Source organism: Astatotilapia calliptera, chromosome 12 (assembly GCF_900246225.1).
Source record: "Astatotilapia calliptera chromosome 12, fAstCal1.2, whole genome shotgun sequence".
NCBI lineage: Eukaryota > Metazoa > Chordata > Actinopteri > Cichliformes > Cichlidae > Astatotilapia > Astatotilapia calliptera.
This window is the reverse complement of record NC_039313.1, coordinates 20,981,756-21,001,676: the sequence shown is the minus strand read 5'-3', so window position 1 is coordinate 21,001,676 and position 19,921 is coordinate 20,981,756. Positions and strand designations below refer to the sequence as shown.

General features: G+C 41.0%; 1 protein-coding gene across 5 annotated transcripts in view; it reads left to right on the top strand.

Moving 5' to 3' along the window:
- The first annotated feature begins 2,080 nt into the window (after positions 1 to 2,080).
- Positions 2,081 to 19,921, top strand: part of rhobtb4 (Rho related BTB domain containing 4) — a 39,265-nt gene continuing 21,424 nt past the window's right edge. The window contains exons 1-2 of one of the 5 annotated variants that reach the window (XM_026186232.1): positions 2,259 to 2,321; positions 3,047 to 3,191. Coding sequence is in view for 2 of the 5 variants with exons in the window: in XM_026186228.1 (XP_026042013.1) it covers positions 2,098 to 2,321 (224 nt within the window). In the remaining 3 variants the exon portion in view is untranslated. Of the gene's footprint in view, positions 2,354 to 2,623; positions 2,977 to 3,046; positions 3,192 to 16,195; positions 16,769 to 19,921 lie in introns of those variants that run through there. The other 4 variants (XM_026186233.1, XM_026186231.1, XM_026186228.1 and 1 more) reach the window with 4 other exon arrangements.

The following is a 19,921-nucleotide window of genomic DNA, read 5'->3' as shown; positions in this document are numbered from 1 at the left end:
AATATACAGAGAAAAGACCTCTATTTACAGAAATGCTGATGACAGGTGGGGGTCAAATACTTCACTGACTATTCAAAAAAACAAGTTTATGGTGAAGAATAAATTGAAGTGATCATTTTTTCCTGTTGTGTTATATTGTACATTACCTTCCACACAAAGGTGTATTTTTATAAACACTTGTAATATTTTCAAATTTGATTTGATTTGTTTTGATGAAAGTGCAAGTACAAGTTGTAAGCTAGGACTGATACCATTTTATTTCATTTTATTTAACTTTTAGCAGTTATTCATATTATTATCACTGGAACTGTGTACCCTTTTGACTTTTATCCTTTTATCCAGTTTGTAATAAAAGCTCCCAATTTTAAGCATTTCACACAACTATGTTTAAACACAGTGGCAGTGAAAATACTGAATCTTAAATCCTGAAGGTTACACAAACTGACCCAAATGACGTGTTGCTTTGCTTATTTAGCCTTACATCTTCACGGTTGTTCAAAGAAGGTGAATTGTTCCTAGAAGACTGTTGGCTCACCTTGTTGCTAAAATAAAAAAATACAACTAGGTGTGAAAAAAATAAATGAGTTGACTAATGTTGGAAAAAAAAATGTAGACCATATATATACAGTCTTTAATTTTTGCTTGTGCTAATGGTTAGATTTGTCAATACAAGAAGAATGAAGAGATATTTGGTGCATATGTTTACTGAGGCTTGGGCGTTCATTGAGATTATGAGTCTGCTGCCTTAACAACAGGTTTGGTTTTGTATCGTAATACTTGTCCTTAACTTTTTAACTATTGCCCCCATAAATACCCCATACAGTGGTGATAATACTGATAACACTATCCCAAACACTAGTAAAAAAACAAACAAACTACTGAACCTAATGGTAAAATTAATTCTTAAAATAAAATGTCTATCTGACAGAACCAAGTGCTAAATGGGCAACTGAAGTGTCTGAATAACAAAGACGGAGAGCACTAATGGCAGCTGATTGACTAGTGATGAATTGTTTCTACTCAGAAAAAACTTCAACCTGTATTTGTGGAACAATGGCTCTGTAGCCAACATCCTCTCCAAAGAGTGACTATACAAGACCTTACAATAGTGTTTTGCTACGCCAAAACATCCCCCCAAATAGTTTTGAACTTGGGTGAGTAGTGGAAAGAATAAAAACAAAGGTGTAAACAGTTTCAGCCATATTATGAACTACATGGACTTCCACACACAGACTTGTTCAGGTGCATATGCTGAAGTCAGCTATGTTACTATCTATCTATCTATCTATCTATCTATCTATCTATCTATCTATCTATCTATCTATCTATCTATCTATCTATCTATCTATCTATCTATCTATCTATCTATCTATCTATCTATCTATCTATCTATCTATCTATCATTCTGACAAAATATTTCAATAAGTGGCAAGAGGGGGTGGGATAAATCCAACTGCAACACCCATTATAGAAAATATTTTATAAAGCTGTCAAGGATAATCTATGAGGAGTTACAAATACATTAAAATGTTGAAAGACTGTGTTATATGGTGTAAAGTTGAAAGCAACCTTGAACTCTTTAGTGCCCTTCGCTCTATGTTCATGAATCAAACAAAACACCCAACTTTGAACTTGACCTTCATTTTGATCCCGGATACACACTTGTTAAGTTTGTGACTCTGCATCTTACGTGTCAGATTATTAGTGTTTAAAATGATTTTTTATTTATTTATTTAGGTGTTACAATTTTAATTATACTAGAATACATAAACAGTACTAAGCAAAAGACGTAAACTCACACATCCTATAGTCACTATGAAGACCACGATGCTTGCGTAGTGCTGACGTTTTTTCCCCAACCATCACGTTTACTATGGTAAAACACTCATCACTTCATACTCACACGGTGAGATCTATTTTATTTAAATGGCTACAAATTCATAATTCAGCACCTTAGACACAGAGATATAAGGCATGACTTTCTAAACGAATATTATAGCCATTTTCCCCTTAAGGAGCACTGTGGTTGTTTTACTACCTCCTCACCCAGCGAGCAGTCTGGTCTGGAGGCTGGCACTCGCTTTGCTTTATGAATGGATGGGTGTGGCGCTTGTGACAAGCAGTGATGCAGTCATCACTGTGCTCGTTGATAAGCGCTGGCGTGCTGTCCATGCAGGATGGTTTGGAGTGAAGCACAACTGGGTTCTGCCACCGCCTGGGAAAGACAACGCGGGAAGGAAAGGGGAGGAGAAGACAGAGAGAGAGAGACAGCGGCGACAGTCTACTCCCCAGCAAGGACCAAACTTCTGGCAAGGGATTCGGTGAGACGGGGGACTAAAAGATAAAAGTGCGGGTGAGATAGAACAAAGGGCAAATGCACTTTTATTTAGGGATATGCTGTTTAGTTATAGGCGGATTACAAATAAATAAAAATGGAAGAAATATAAATCAAGACAGAAAAGATCGAAACGGGGCTGATGCCACGAGGATGAAATGTATGCCAGAGACGCTCGTACGTCTGCGACGTAAAGTGTAATATTTTAAGAAACAAACAAAATAAAATAAATTTAAAAAAAGAAAAAAAAAAAGAAATAGAGTAGTTCAGCCATGATTCTGCTGGGTAAAAACAGTCAGACAAAAGAAAGCAGGGGCAAGGTTCCCCTCCTCCGTGTGTTCCCTCCTTGTAGGTGTGACAGAAACAACAAAGGGACGTGGAAAAACTCGCATCAGGACCACAGGCTCACAACTACCCAGACAGATCCCGGAGCACAATAGCAGGGGTCTGCAAACAAGAGCATGTCTGCAGGTTTTGCAATATGCAGCAGTCTCCGTGTAATTGCATTTCTCCTGGCGTCTCTCGGCTACAACAGTCGGGAGTATTTTTCTTCTGTCAGCTCTGGCAGATCTTTACACGAAACGAAAGCGATGATTTGAGGAATTTCAAGTGCTGAACCGGAGGAGCAAGTGTTAAAGCATGTGAGTTATGATTAGATGTTGTCATCCCGAGGAATGCTCTTAAGTGATCGCAATTGTTTGTGCCTTGCAGTTTAATGGGGAGAAGCGAGAGACGAGCGCTGCCCAGAATAAAGCGAATGGAGTAGAGCAGCGGAGAGGTGTGAACTTAAAGTGGACGTCGAAGGGGGGAAATAAAAGAGCCCTGAACTGATTGCAGAAGCGAATGTGTTTCAAAGGTAGGAGATTACAGGGATTGTTGCACATGCTACGTGTATTGCCATGCCATTTAATCTGTATGCTCGCTACAGAGCAGTTCACAGTGCAAGACCACATGTGGACAGACAGCAAAGGGTTGCATAACGATTCAGTTAGTTTGGGCTGTTCAGTGTATTGCGCTATCGACATATCGCAGGCTGAACTAGAACAGCCTCCGTTTTGAACTTCTCCGAAAGCTTTTTGGGAGGTTACATAAGTTATCTTAGAGGGGGTGTACTGAACAAACACTTGAAAAGTAATTGAAATTTTACTTTATCTTTTTATTTGTAGATCTTCCTATAGAACCCCCCCCCCCCCCCACACACACACACACACACACACACACGTACACACAAAAACACTGATTTGCACAGCACTGATGAAACTTTGTGACCTACCTAAAAGGGCAGTTTGGGTTTTTGTTTTTGGCAAGTGGAAGTTCTACCTCATACTCTTCCCACTTTTCTTTTTGTGGTAAAAAGGGGGAAGAACTGCACAGATCATCTTGTTTAGCTGTGCTCTACTGTAAATCCCAGTTTCTTCTGCCATATGGTGATGTTCCCTGCAACTGCTAGTTTGCTTAGCTTGGTTAAATACAGAATTAGATGTGCTCACCACCTGCAGAAGTCTGGATACATGAGTCAAGCTTAAAGGAATAGCTGCAGAATGGAGTCACTTAGTGTCTACAGAGCCAAACAGTGATTCGCTGCAGTTACTGGCCAAAGCATGGAAAGAAAACTGGTTTCTCTGACAACAGTCTAAACACCCTCCCTCCCCCCCTTCATCAACCACAATAGAAGCATGGTGAAAATGTGGTGGGTGTAGGGATGGTGTGACAAAAGTTGACATCAGTTCCTCCACTTTTCCCTCGCTGTTCAGTGTTTTTTCTATCAGCTGTGGAATTTGAACCGTTCTTCCTTTTGGGGTGAGGCCCTTCCCTGCGTCTGCTCAGAGGAGTAGGATGTCTCAGTAGATGCGGTGCATATGTGTTTGTGAGTGTGTGTTTAAGTAAGTGTGTGTGGGTAACTGGGGCTTTCCAGTAGAGTTGCACACCAAACATTCTTGGCTGTCGAATGGCTGACTAGCGCGCCAAGTCCACACAGCTGGGAATCGTATAAGAAGAAGTGTCTTTGTGTGATCTGGGCAATACGACGCACATGCACAGTCACATGCGCGCACATGCTCATGCACAGAACTAAAACACACAAATAGTCTGCTTTAAGCCTGCACCTCGGCTCAAGAACAATTTGAATAGTTGGTGTCTGTGAGGTGCATGTGTGTGTGTGGTAGGTGTATTAGATGTAACTAGTAATAAAGTGACGCTCACACACACGCTGGTGGAATTCAACATAACTCTTCACACACACAGAATGGAGAAAATATAACAGAGACTCAGTCATCCTGCAACAGTGTCTTCTTTTCCCAGCACCACATGATGTTTGTCCTCTTTAGTAAGTTTTGAACAGAGAAAACATGGTGGTGGTGGTGGAGGTGGTGGTGGTGGGATGGAGAGGGAGGGTGGGAGGGCAAAAGAGAATAAGAGAAGGGATTGTGCTGGCGATGCCAATTGTACAGTTTGTTTCTTATTGGCTGCTTCTCTGGTTGTTGTTGTTGTTGTTGTTTTAAATGGCGTGTCAGTGAGCAAAGAATGTGTATGCAAGAGCAGAATGCAGAGTGAGAAAGAACATAGGCCTTTGTCTGCTGGGAGAAGAGAAGAGAAGCAGATAGTATCAAATTAATATAGGAGAAATTGAGCTGTAGAGGGAAGAAAAAGGACAGGAGTTCAAAGAAGAGGGACACGAAGAGGTTTCGGCCATGGAGGAAAGAGTAAAGCAGGGTGAGAGAGTGAGAATGAGAAATTCTGACAGAGTCCTATTCCATATTATTGTAAACATGAAGGCAGAACCCTTCTTTTTCTCAGATCTGTCCTGTTTTCTGTTTGAACCAAGAAGCTGATAAAGGAACGATTTCATTAGAAGAAATGAAAAGAAAAAAGAAAAAAACCAGATAAGTTAACAACTGGCTCTTCTTCTTCATCACAATCTGTTCAAAAAACAAACAAAACATCCCTTTAGAAATGATCTCTTTCCACATGTTGAACATTTGCCTTATGATAATCAGCTGCACCGTGTCCCTAGCACTCGCTGATTTCTTTGTACTTGCAAGTGTGGCTTGGTGCGATTACTTTACAGATTGAAACTGCTCATCTGAACAAAGTTCTTTTTGTACAAAAAACTGAATGTCTACATTATATGATGCATACGGGAAGCAAAACACACATTTGCAAGGCCAGAGAGTCTGTGCGTGAGGGAATATGTTTTAGTTGTGCGAGACTTGGATAAGAAGGTGTTGTATCATCAACAAGGACGGACCGGGGTGGGACAGGACCACACGATCAAACGAGAGGAGATAAGAGAGCTGGCTGAATTCAGAGAGGGTGTCTTTGTCCATTTGTGGTTCCTCAGATAGCTCCAGGCTGGATTGAGGCCAGGGGCTGACAGGGGTTGTGTCTAGAGATCTGAGATCGCTGCACTGATAGGAAGGCATATTACACAACATCACTGCTGAAAGAATACGATTAAGGTTTTTGGTTTCAAAGGTTTTATGCTGCAAAAGTCATTTTGTTTGTGGTATTTTAACTTTTAGATTTTGGCTTTTCCAGATGTGCCTTGGATTCAGTGCCCGTCATGCAGGAAACGCTGCCTGCCACTGCATTGTGTGGCTGCAAAATGACAGATTACCAGAGAGCTGAGGTAGGTTAGGGCCACCTAAAATTATAGCTGAAAAGAAACTTCCAAAAAAAAAAAAGACTAGTGGACTGATATTTGAAACGGCCGTGAGCTAACAGTGGCTCTGACAGTCTGGCATGCAGAGACACATATAGATTGTTCTGCTTTTACACTCCTCAACCCATGCTATAGTTTCTCCATTTCTCTATTTAATCACATCTCTTGCTCGTTGTAACCTGTTGTCCTGTTTCTATTTTGCTGTGTGGAAACTTGGGTGCGTGTGTGTCTGCATGTGCATCCAGGAAAGGATGGCGAGATATTCTCCCGAGACCAAGTGGCACCATTTGGTGGCTTGGCTGTACTGCGTCTCTATTTATGTTCATGCTTGTGTTGTGATTGTGTCCTGGTCGTACGGCTCTATCACTGTGACGACTACATCTTCCTGTGCAACTGTGCATGATTATGCATGCATAGTTTTGCATGTGTGCAAGGCTGTATGCAATTTGACCCCTGGAAATCTTTCTTTAGCATCTGCTCCTCTCATTTGTGGCAGAAAGCCGATCCCTTTTGGTGAACTGGCTCCAGCATCATATGACTGACCAAATTGCGATGATGTTTTGGAGTGCGCGTGTTCTGCAGTACAAAATGACATTGCATATCATAACAGGTTGCCTTTTGGCTATTGATGTATATGTGTGGAGTTGTGTGGGTGTGGCTGTCTCCTTGCATCGCCTACAGGACGCTCTAAGCACCTCCCAGGCCCGAATGGGCCCGCGCAGCTCCATAAATCTAGCTCGTGTTGCTCACACAGCAGTAATCTCTAGCGTCTTTTATTTTCGATGCCTGCAAGCCTGGAACTCTGTCTCCTTATCTTCCTGTTTGTTTTCACATCTTTCCTTTCCTGCCTGTCTATCCATTCATAACAGCAATTTGGCTTTCATTAACTAAGGATGGGGGGGAAAAAAACAAAAACCAATTAGCACCTACATTGCCAGAAGCTCTCCTTGGGTTACAGAAAGTGACATAAAGAAAAGGAGAGTTTCTCTGAAGTTTCGCACACATATTTGCTCATTTTAGCATTGTCCTCCACTCAATTTCTGTCCCCACTTGTTTTAAAGAGGACACTTGCAGTGTAAAGATGATTTTTCAGTTATTTCTTTAGTCATTCTAGCAGCTTTCCCATCACAGGGATGCATCCAAAAAATCTTTTAATGCAGTCAAACACAAGACCCACAAATATAGAAACAATGACTCACACAGTGAAGCTTTTAAACTCCAAAAACCAACATTTCCAAACCACACTGTATAGACATAAACAGACTGACACATACATACAGTATCTGTCTCGTCTAGTAATAGCCAAACGCAGATTCTCAGAGAGCAGAACACCCAAGGGTGCCGTTCCTGCTAATCCAGGTCAGACCAGCTTCAGTCTTGGCTGAACCACCCATGAAACCACAGGATTTTTAATCTGTAATTTTGCCTGTGCTTGTGCGGTTGGCTGTATTTAAGGTGTTTCCTTGCATGTCTTCTTTGACACGTACACATTGTTGCCCCGTGATCGCCCGCCACGTGCCATTTATTCGAGCGCTGCCCAATTTTTTGCTGTTTCAGAATGATGCAGCATGTCTGACTGATGCTCTCTCGGCTCTCTGTCTGTCTCGCTTTCTCACACAGTCAAGGACACACACACACACACTCCAGAATAAATTAATCAGATATGATAACTGATAGAAGCAAACGCGATGTATGCAGGACTGCAGTGTCTGTGGTTTGTTTCCTCATGAAAATTGGAAATTGACTCATCACATATTATGTGGTGTGGCTAGACATTTTAAGCCATGTTCTATTTTTAGTTATTGCAATACAGGGATCTTTTCCTTCATTTAAATCTATTGAGGGGAAAAACAATAAAACACTGAGTCATGTAGGTTGAGGTCAGACACAGCGGATCACAAAATACAATTTAAGGGTTAGACAATAAAATCTGGTTTATCACCTGTGGTCTTCTTAAAGCAGACAGTTTGGAAATTGTTGCACTGACTGGCAATGAAATATTCTCGGTCTTTGTTTCTGTCTCTCTCTGTCCCACTGGAATACATCACCAGAGTTAACATAAATATTTAATCATTTTATTATCTTCATTCCTGTTTAATGGCCCAACATACTTAATAGCAATGCACTCAACAACATCAGAGGCCAGGTTATACAAAAATATTGACTTCTTGAGTCTTGTTAAGCTCCATTATGGTTTTCTGGTCAGCTGTCTTTTAGTTTCATCTTTGAAAGAGAATATCTTTGTGCTTCATCTTAACATTTATTTGGTTGAAATGACCTGTGCCCACAAGTGGCTAGGATTAGCTGGTATCATTGATGGTGGAGCATCCAAAAGAGCCTAACCCCACGCCCTTAATCAAACGATTAAAACTTGTGTGGCCGTGCTATGGCTTAGCAAATTAATGACATGTGGTCACAGTGCGTGGTGATAATTGCATGCTGGTTGTATCATCAGGCCATGGCACAGCGGTGTGGAAATAAATAAAAAGGAACCGCTAGTATAGATTTTTCCATCACTATTTTGGGATGCCTCTGTACACGGGATATCAGCTTTGTTTCTGCGCACACATTTGCTGTCTTGTTTAATGACATTCCTGCATTTGGAGATTGCATGATGACCTCCTTTGCGATACAGCCGAGCAGCGTGTGTAGGATACTCCAATTTAGTGCTTTTAGGTGAAAATCATATCTCTTCATTTGATGATTTTTTTTTCTTTTTTTGAGATTTCAGGCCAGCTGACGGATTACATGCCACCTGCACTGCCTGAGAAAATGCTTTGACCACTCGGGATTATAAAACCCACTCAATGGGCTGAACTGAATAAAATTAAAAATGCATTGCTATCGAGGTAAATGCTTTATCTGTGAGATGCAAGGGTTTTACCTAACAATTCGTTTGTTTTTGTTTTGTTTTCTCAATTCTAATACAATGCGAGGAACTCTGCAGAGCAGCGCAACTAGATAAATGATATGCAGGTTATTTGAAGTAAACACAACAAAGGGCCTTCCTGTTATGCCATGGTGCTCTGTAATGTGGCTATCTGACTATTTCTGAGTCTCCCTGTGATTTTTTTTTTGTTGCTGTTTACACTTATGCTCTTCCCCTCCTCTCTATCTTCATATCTGTTTCTTTATGTAAGCAAGTGTCTTTTAAATAGAAGCAGATGGATACTGCATTAGGCTGATAGCAATATGGATATTGCAAGAAAAATGGAAGCGAGGATGAAAATGTGCATTATATCAAACATAGAAATGTTACATTAACACGCTCATTTACAATATTTGACAAGGATCTTTCAGTTTTCAAAAGAGAACACACAAAGTTATATGTTTTTACAATTTAACAAATTAAATGCCACACATAGCAGTTGGAATATTTTTGATTATTAAAAGAAAATAATGAAAACTCATAATCCAGCCGACATGTTTGACCTGTGGTATGGGCTTTCATAGGTAGAATTTCCTAAGCTGTGGTGTTTGCAAGCCAAATAGATTAGGAATCTCTGATACACAGTATTTTGCAGAGTGAGCAGGGTTGATGTACTGACTTTGTGGAGTGTGATCTCGGCGGGCCTACAGTTCTGCTTTTCTGTGCCAGACTGAAGTCCAGAGGTGTTTGTCTTGGCTTCGTTCTCTGTTTGATCAGGCTGTTTTGAGAATACTGACTGACCTGTGCTGAGGCCAAATACATCTCTCTCCTCACAACTTTAGCATTTCCTTTGCCTCTGTCCCTTCTCTGTCCTATTGTCTCACAAGTTTAGAACTTTGAAACATTAAATTTAATGTTCATTTTCAAAATATTCTTAAACCTAGCAGTTTGAATTGGACCTTTTTTTCTTTTTGTACAAGATAAAGAACAAAATCAAAAATATATTTTTTTTCTTTTTATTCATGCAGTTTTCAAGGGCCCAGTTTCCTTCTTCTTCCCCTTTTCTTGTTAGTTATCTGATCTTAACCTCACTCCAAAGTTTAGTCTTATATGTGGTTCAGAGAGGTCACTAATACTTCTAACCTTACCACGGGTAGTAGGGAAAATGTCAAGACCCACTTATAGATTGCATGTATTGCGAAAGAGACTCCATCCTTTGATCTGCTGTAAAGTGCTGGTCAATAAAACTCTTAAATGCCCGGTATAGTGCATAGCACTCTGCACAACATAAATATCTGCATTCGCATGCATTTTGGCTGGGCGCGTTAAGGCTGAGAGAGCCTAAATATTTCCCATAAAACTATTACAAAGCACTAAATACTTTTCCCTTTTACAATGCATCATTAATTTCTAGTGTTTGGTGGCATTTTCTCTCATTCCTGCCAATAGATTTCTCAAATAATGTTGTTACTGCAGTGACTATCAACAAGGCAACCATGGTGAACCACAGTTACCTATGCAATAAATACAAATATTTAGTCCATTTGATAAAGGATAAAGAAAGGTTTCTCTTGGACTTGTAATCTCACACTAATGTTCAACACTTGTTCAGAAAGAAAAAAAAGAATCTCTTTAAGTAAATGTGCCAACGGATCACCGAGAAGTGCTACGCCTGCAGCACCATGCCTGTTTAATGGGTGGCGTTTCCTCTTTTATAAAGGATATAAAAATGTAATTCTAACAACCGATCTGCTTACTCTTTCCCTGCCATCACAATATTATTAAAATTAAGTAACACAGTATCCTATATACAACACTTTCCAAGTAATTCCCGATAAGATCATCACTGATCCCTGCTGATGGATTTACTAAAGGGCATACTAAGACAGTATATCAAAAGGATTATATCAATTTCAAGCTGACAATGAAAATTTTTCATGGATTATACACTAAACTTGTTCAAGGCAGGAAGGAGAATAAAAATCAATCATATCAACCATGGTGTACTAAACCTGGGCCTGTTCTCTATTCTTAAGTGTATTTTTAAATTATATGACATGCTAAATATGTTGCTTGCTTAAAGGAGTCAATCTCCTTCAAGGCTAAAGCCTCCTGACACTGGTTTCCTGTGCTAACCTAAATTCTGCCCTCAGCTTCTGAAGTTACTCCAGCTCTGGTCCTACTTCCTTCCCAGCCTCCATCCCCATTTCCATATCTGTCTCTGTGTCGTTCCTTAACCTGAATCTCACACCCCAGCTTCACATAATTTCCTGCTGCCCCCCTGACCTAAGTACCTAACTCATCTCCACTAGTGTAATACCCTGATACCTGCACAGCCTATGAATCCTTAGGGTCCTAATCGGCTTAGCCATCACCTGTCATGGTAACTAAAGTAATCTTTTTTTTTTTTTTTACTGGAGCATAATATATGCTCCATTTATCACAAATTAGTAAAAAGGACTCTTTATGTATCAAGCTGTGCTCAGGTTTTCTGAGAGACGCCTTATATAAAAAGCTGCCAGCCCTGGTAAAATTAAAAAACACCCAGGTTGTACAGATATGTTTAGGTTAGAAATAGGGCTAAGTTTCCACCAAACTGAACTATCACTTTAAGAGTTTGGACCAACGGCTGAAGAGAGCCTTAATACGATTAGCCCTGGCACTTGACAGCTACAGCTTAAGAGGCACCTCCGTTGACCTGTGTGTCTGTCCAGCAGAGAGTGTACATGTGTATTTCCTTGCATTCATATATGATCTTAAGGTTGCCTTTTTAGAGTATCAGGGAGGCTGTTTGTCTGTCCGTGCACGTACTCCTGTAAACCTGAATTGAACCAAAAGCCAACTTTTTTTTTGTAAATCTTTATCTGTTACTGCATGCACTGGAGCTCAGCAAGCCATGCCTGTGCAACCTCAATCCCCCAAAGTCAGAATGCAGGAAGTACATAACTTCAAAGGCAGATGCATAGTCTGTCTTTATCGCAGAAGGTTTGTGCCACTCAAGAATTTACTTTTTCACTCTTCTGCATGTCAAAACCCCATATCCACCTTGGCTATCACTCACTGCTGTTTTGTCTCAGGCTGTGATTTTGGATAAAATAGGCTTACAAGCAAGGAATTTAAAACAAGAAAACGATTCAGCAAACACAAAGCCGATGGAATCACTGGAATTTGCCACTGAAGTGTTTTTACTTAGAACTGAGTACTGGGTACTTGAGGCTGTGCCAAAGACACTATATCCACAGAGAGACTTGAGTAACTTGACTTGAATATGATCTGCCGGTGGTTGCGATGGGCTATGGGGTTGTGGTTGGGTGCGCTAGATGCCGCATTGCTCTAACTGGGTCGTTTTGGCACTCTAGGGCTGCTAGTTGAGGACAGCGAGGAATATACAGCACCGTGTTCTTTTTCACTCCAGGCACTTCATTGCGAAAGCCAGGCACCACACTGTGAAACATTTAAGTTGGCATTAATATCATAATCAGAGGTCTGTTTATTCTCAGACAGACAGCAGGCAGTTAAACAAAGAGACCTTCCCCTCTCTCCCCACAATAAACCCTCAGTGGTGCCGCCCTCCTCCTCTTTCCTTTTCCCAGCCTCTCGCCCTGTCCTAAAGACACTTCACATTCCCAACATATTCAACCATCATGGCCCACCAGCATCAACAGCACAAACTTGACCTGGAAATATATCTGTATTAAAGTCGTTGAACATTTTTCTGCAGCCAAGCAGTCAGACTCAACAAGCTGCCGGCCCACATGTTATGACACTGGGGGAATAATAGCTGCAGACAAGTATGTCAACAGAAAGTTTTACCTCTTATATTGGGTCTGCTGCAGAACTTGAACTTTAGCAATTTAGCAGCTCAAACAAATTAGTCTATATTTATTCCTTCCAGAGACTGAGGGGGTGGTCGAGTGTGCATGTAAAAGAAAAAAAAAAACAGTCTCAAAAATGCTAACGTGTCTGAATCAAGCAACATGGTGTGTGTTTGTGTGTGTGTGTTTGTGTGTGTGTGTGTGTGTGTGTGCGTTTAAATATAGCTGTTGTTTTTTAGTTTTTGTTTTACAAGGCATAAAAGATAACTAAGTATGTCTCCCTAACACAAAACACCATTTAAGCATTTTAATAGTCTATAATATCTTCTGACCAATCAATTGTCGCTTTCTTTAAAGGTTTCACTCGTTCGGTCACAAGCAGTGCAGTGACTTGTCTTCATTAGCGTGTAATAAAGCAATGACCACTGGTCCCACACATGTAGTTTTCCAGCTGGCTCATGATAAGGCATATTACTGATAACTTCGCAAGTAAACAATTCCTCCAGCCTCTCTCCCTCACTTCCTCTTTTGCGCCCTTGCCTGTCTGCCTCATTTTATACTTTGTCTCAGGCCTTATCTAGCGTTAAATGTTTTTCACGTAAACTCACACTGTGCCATCGCCCATCGCCAAATAGGCCGGCTGTTACAAAACACACTCTATTTCATGCCAGGGTGCCGGCTCTGGCAACACTCAGCCACTTCTCCATGCCACTCTGTGTATGTGTGTGTCTGTGTGAGGGAAAGAGAGAAAAAAGAGACAGAGCTTAACAGTGGGAATAAAAAAAACTGACATATTTGAATTTATGAGCTTTTTTTTTTCAATATTTTCCCACCATCAATCATGTACTGTAGAAATGCCAGTTTCCCACAAGCTCGTTTCACTAACGTTCACTTACTCCAGATTCACCTTTGACCTTTCATATCTGAATTTTCTTCCCAGAGAAGCAAATGCCACATTTTTTTTTCTTGTCCCTCACCTCTAAAACAAAATTGTATGACAAAATCATCCCGCTAGACACACAAGTGAATGCTCTCATCCTGTAGATCCACATATGGAGTGTAATGTTTGCTGGTGTGTGTGCTTTGATATGTGTGTGTGAGTCAGTGCCGAAGGTAGAATTTAATCTTTGATATCGTTATCAGTTCCAGGGTGATGGTGGACTGTTTGCAAGACCCACTGGAGCTCTGACCTACTTGTGTCAGTGAATAGGTTGCATAGGCTGTTTTTTTGTTAAGAGTGTGTGTGTTTGTTAGAGTTTTGGGAGGGTGTGCACTTAAAGCGAACTCTGTGTGGACACAGGGAGTGTGAGAAGCTGGGTGTTTTGACAGCTTTAGAACAGTTCCAGCACAGTGTTGGGGCAGGGGGTGAGCCGGCCTGTTGGATATATGAGTGTGCGGCGAGGGTGAGAATAGGGTCAGCGGAGGAGTGGATAGGAGGGGATGAGATAAACGCAAGAAAACACTACCAAAAAATGCTCGTTTTGAATTTCTTTATGAGTAAACATCTGAAATGAATTGATTCGAAAATTTATTGTTTGTTATCCCTTAGCAATACATCTGAAGAGCAAACCTTACCCCTTACTTGCAGTTAAAATAAAACAGATATTAGTCTTGAACTTTACTAAGCTTAAACAAAATGAATTATATCGAAATAAATGCATTTCAACATGCCATTCCTTCCTTTGGTTAAACCAGAGGAGCACTAAATATACTGCAGACAAAACTGAGCATTTGTCCAAGCAGCAAGACGCCTCTTTGCCGAAGCATTCCTGCCAAAAGAGTGATCTCAACCCATTCTCCCAACTTTAATCTCACCAAAGTGTAAAAGCTACGGGACTAAACTTCCCACACAGTTAATAAAAGACCCATAAAGCTTGTCTAACAAAACACAGTCCTTTTTGTTTTACTGTAGCTGAATGGGGCCAGACATCACCTCAGAATTGTGCTGCTTAAGAGTTCTCTCACAAGTACACCTCTCCCCCCCAAAAAAGTAGGGGAGGGGGGGGGCTCTCCACATTTCCTAAGCCCTCTCTGTGCCAGTGGTGTTGAACCCCTGCTTTCTCCAATGGCATTCCAGCCCATCTTTCATGCTGTTTCATTGTGGCCATGCCAGCCAGGTCAGGGGGCAGTATTTTCTCAGGGCTTCAAGACCGCATTGGAAAGATAGATATAAGACGTACCGTCTGACTATTTGTGCATTGAATTCCTGTTTGATTCCTGTTTGTTGTCGTTGTGTCTGCATGTGTGCGTGATGTGCAAGAATCTACACGAACACAAACATTTTATATATGATTGCTGCACTTAGGTCAAATAACACACTGACCTTCTCTTTAAAATGCTTAATATAACTCAGTATGTTGTGACACCCATGGCTAACCTGCGATATAGAATCTGTCTCAAAGATGTAAGCTGCCTCTTTTGAGGTGGCTCCGAGTGACAGCACTGACTTGATGTAGCCGTAAGAGCCTGCGCCGCCTTTGTTTTAGAGATTACAGTACCAAACTCTGCCAGTAGATGTCCGTCTTCAGTCTTGCACAGCCTCCAAACAAAGTTGGCAGACTGGCTTTCAAAGATATTCACATGATCAAATTGGTGACTGTATCAGTATCCTAAGTGTGTCAAATAAGTGAAAGATAAAATGATGCCTATGACTATAGTGAGTGGCAGATGGACTGGTAAAAGCTCCTGCCTTGAAAGCAAACCTGCTAAAGTTTAAATTAAACATAGTTTTGCTTGAAGAAAACTGGAGGTATTTTGCTGACAAAGCAAAGCTCAGCATTCCAGCAGTAAATTCTTAGACACTGAGATCTTGGAAGATATGATAGCAAACGCTATGTATTCTCCTTGGTCCAGTCTGTGATCTCCTTTTTTACTGGCTTTAGTAGCAGTAGGTTACAGTTGCAACGTGGTAGTTGCTATGCCTGAAAACCCGGAGTAACCTTAGGAGAAAATTTCTCTCCATTGCCCATGAGTAATAATAACAGTCTTGCATTATTTACCTGGATAGAGCGTGTTTGCAAGGGTTAAAGGGGAAACGTAGTTAAATCCCACTGACATGCAGACAGTTGCGTGGATAACATTAAAAAAAAATACCCCGTGCTTACCTATGATTGATTATTAGGTAGTGATTAAAGGCAGTGCAAAGTGGATGCAAGGGCTGTATCTGCCAAAGGCAGCACGCTTTGTGGGCCGTTCTGCGTTAATAGGATGAAAAGAACATAGTTTCTGGGCGGGGATACGATGATATATACAGGACATGATTGGCCCGCGTGTTCTAATCGCTGAGGAGGCCTTAAGTGTTCCTCTTAAGCCTCGAGATTTAGGCTATTAAAGTATTACAGTAATAAAGTTAGTGCGTTTAAATTGCGTTTTAAATTCCTCAGCCACTGTTGCATGGTAATGGTCATCCCGGAGCTGTTTGACAGTTGTTCTTATTCACAGAAATCACACAGCGCAGTAAAGAAAAAACGCTAATTGCAGAATTTCATATTTTAATCAATAGACAGCTCAAAAGTTCCACTTTTAGTCATCAGTGACGTCTTCCGTATTCTCAAGTCTTCTTCCAAAAATGTCAGTTTGCGGGATATCAAGCTGTGTGTCTAAATCCTCAGAAAGATGGAGTGCAAACGTCTAATTTTCCAACGGAACTTGAACGCAGCACAGGAGAAGTTGGAAGACTTGTGTCGTGACGCGCAGTCGTGGAGGCGTGCCTCTGATGAAATCAGCCGGGGAAACAACAACAGAAAGGGGGTGGCTCAGACCAGAAGACTCTTTCAGCCAGTTGTGATTGCATTTCATCCTCCAAAGTGTCAGTTTGAAGATAACAAAGCATTATATTAAGTCTGCAGCAGCGAGCTGGTTCTTGTTGAGTTCTGTGAGGCGCTGGATTAAGGAGGCAGCGACGGGAAGTAGACTAAAGAGGAGGATGTGATAGGGCAAAGGTCCTGTCTGCAGTTATCTGTGCTCTTTGGCAAACAACGGGATCGCAGAGATCGCATCTTCCCTCTCCGTGCGTCTTTGTCCGGTTTCAGTGACCGGCTCAACCACCACCAGAGTGGCATGTGGGTCAATTCCGGAACCGTCGGAAGGTAGGGACCCCTCCTGCAGGAATACTCGGTCACATGCTCTTCTTGCGATTCTGGCTGTGCACAAAGCAATCCGCACAAAGCCCCCAACATCTTTTTTTCCTCCTCCCTTTTACACTCCAGAGATTCATTAACAGCTGTTTTCTGTTCATAATGTTTCAATCACCTCTTCCATCTCTGTAACATCATCGTAATTATAACGGAGCCTGTTTTATTTCAACGTGTTATATTAATATTTCAGACAGAGATATTACAATATCACAAGGCGGGGTTATTTAAAAAACACCTGCCGACTTATGTTACTTTTTCTTTTTCCTATTTTTTTTTTCCTTTGACATTATGATTCTGTGTTGTAGTGAAGCGGTTGGGCTTGGCACATTACGCCAGACTTATCAGTGCATCATTTGGCATGTAGGATTGTACCTGCCCTTTTTTATAACATCGTTATGTGAGAGACAGCAGCACGGTGAATATTGACTCATGCCTTTTATCTTTATAGACTCTGATGACAAAACACAAGACTGACTGATTTGTTGAATCGGTCTCTACGAGAAACTATGAATGAGCCAGGTGGTTATGAATGGCTGCGGGGATACGGAGCACACGAGGTTCTTTCATTGATGACTGTAGGGATCCTACACCGCAGTATTTACAGGGACAGCGTGCAGATCGAAGCAGGGACAAAAGATAACGTGCAGCCTGAGAAGATAAATGTGACCTTGTAGGACCGTAGACACACACACACACACACACACACACACACACACACACACACACGTGTATATATATATATATATACACGTGTATATATATATATATATATATATATATACACACACACACACACACACGTGTGTGTGTACATATATATATATATATATATATATATATATACACGTGTGTGTGTGTGTGTGTGTGTGTGTGTGTATAAGAGCGTGTGGGCCATGACGTCATCTGAGGGACAGTGCTTCGCAGGTAGCTATGTGTCTGATGAAGAACCTTCTCACTCCTACCTGGAAATAAATAAATAATATTCTGGGAGTTTCTTTTTTTTTTTTTTTATCTCACTTCGTTTTCATTTCCAGTCATTAGCAATTAATCATATCTAGTTGCATAAACATTTTGGCATGCACACGATATTGTGCAATCCTTGTCTTTTGGCCAGCATCATTTTTTTCCCTCCTCAAGTGATGTCTAATAATGCTCACTGTGTGACTGTAGCTGAGCCATTTGTGGAAACACCAACTGCATCAGATCTTCTGTTCTGTGCGTCTCTCTACCAGCGTCCTACCAGTCATCCGCCCTTAACACACGGACGATGAGATGTGTTTTTGTTGGCTATTAAGAATTTTGTTCTTAAATCTTATGGCAGTACTGTAGGAAATGAATCAAAGATCAAGGTTGTCGTTATGTATACTCAAATGGCTTAACCTATTGTCCTGATTAGGCACTGTGCCCAAGCATTCGACTCTGTCAACAGCTTTAAGATAACATTCTGCAGCGCTGATAAACCCACATGGAAGAATAAGCCAGCATTATATGGCAGGCTTGAATGTCCTGATCCCTGTAACAAGCTGTAGTGGAAGATATACAGAGGTAAATAGTGCTTAGAATTGCTCAGATGCTTTATGGTTTGCTTTTATATGTAACATAAACGTGTGCTTTGGTGCGGAAAATATAAAGTATGTTGCATTTTTAAACAAGATTAGTACTGCTGGACTACTTTCCTCCCACCCTAATTATCTTTGGGTCAATAGAAACTCTTAATATGATTGTGACACGTCAAATGACATGCACCATAAGTATTAAGCTGAAAGGTTTTAGAATTCAAAGATGGCAAAGAGTTAAGCATATGATTCATGAGAGCTGGGGTTGGGTCACTAGCCACAAAAAAGTTTGAGAGCCCCTGCTTTACATCATGTTTTAAACCACAGTTGCATTCCCACAGGAATGGCCTGGACTATTTTCTCCCAGACAAACCTAATCCATCTCTACATCAGTAAAGTTGTAGTAATATCTAGGTCACCAAGTCCTTTGTTTTAAAGTTACAGTACTTGCTTTGTCTCAGGTGCCTAGAAAAATCACAATCACATTGTGAGTTTTTTGCCAGAAAAACAAACCATGTACAAAAAAGACAATGTGTCATGTTTCAATTTATTTGAAATATCAGTCTCAAATGAGCCGGCTAAAGATAAACAGTATGCAGTTGTATGCAATGATAAGGTAATAGATTTATGCTAATAACAACTGTATTTTGTATGTGGTGTTTGGATTCTTTATGCAATTAAAAGTCAAAGCCATCAGATGGCACTTTGAAGATCAGTGGAAAATGACAATTAAATCGCCAGCTTACCTGTTTGTTCAATCAGAATAGTCTTAAAAAGAAAATTGTGAGAATGGGTGACGAAGCATGAGAGATGAGAGAGACGTGAATGACAGACATGCTTTGAGAGACTAGATGTAAAAGTGTCCTGTATATGGAGTGGATACTGAAAGGTACAGGGGTGTGAACTAGAAATTGGAAGAAAATGAGCAAGAAGGACAGCAAGATAGATGAGAGAGGAAAGAAGTGGTGGGAAGTATAGATGGAGAAGAGTAGAAGGAAGACTGGCAGGGATGAATAGGAGAACTCAGAGACACAAGGGTTGGCCTGTCTGTGTTTAAAAATCTTTACTGCAGCAGAGAGAGAGAGAGAGGAGCGAGGCTTTTTCAACTAAGCTGGCGTGCGGCTGGCTCCCAAACAGCCTTTAAATCATTAAGCTAGATGCATACATAGCATCGCCTGCCGTGGGTCGTGCATTAATACCAGTACCATCTGCAAAGGGTAAGACAGTACGTGCAGGCATGCATGTGTGTATGCATGACTCTGCGAGTTTGTGAGTGAGTCTGAGGTCTACTGTCAGCCATCCTGGGAGCCTAGCAGAGACTACAGACCAGGTTATGTAACCAGTCTATGGCAGCTGTGCCTGTGGCTGTCAGTGTCTCAAACACCCACAAAACACACAATTGTAACTCACACACACAGATGCACAAGTGCACAAACCTAAAACGCATACACAAGAATGAATGAGTAAGCATTTTTTTTCTTGCAAGAGAGCAAACTTTTGACAAAAACAACTGTTATTAAAAGGAAGCTTACATGGTTGCACATGTTTA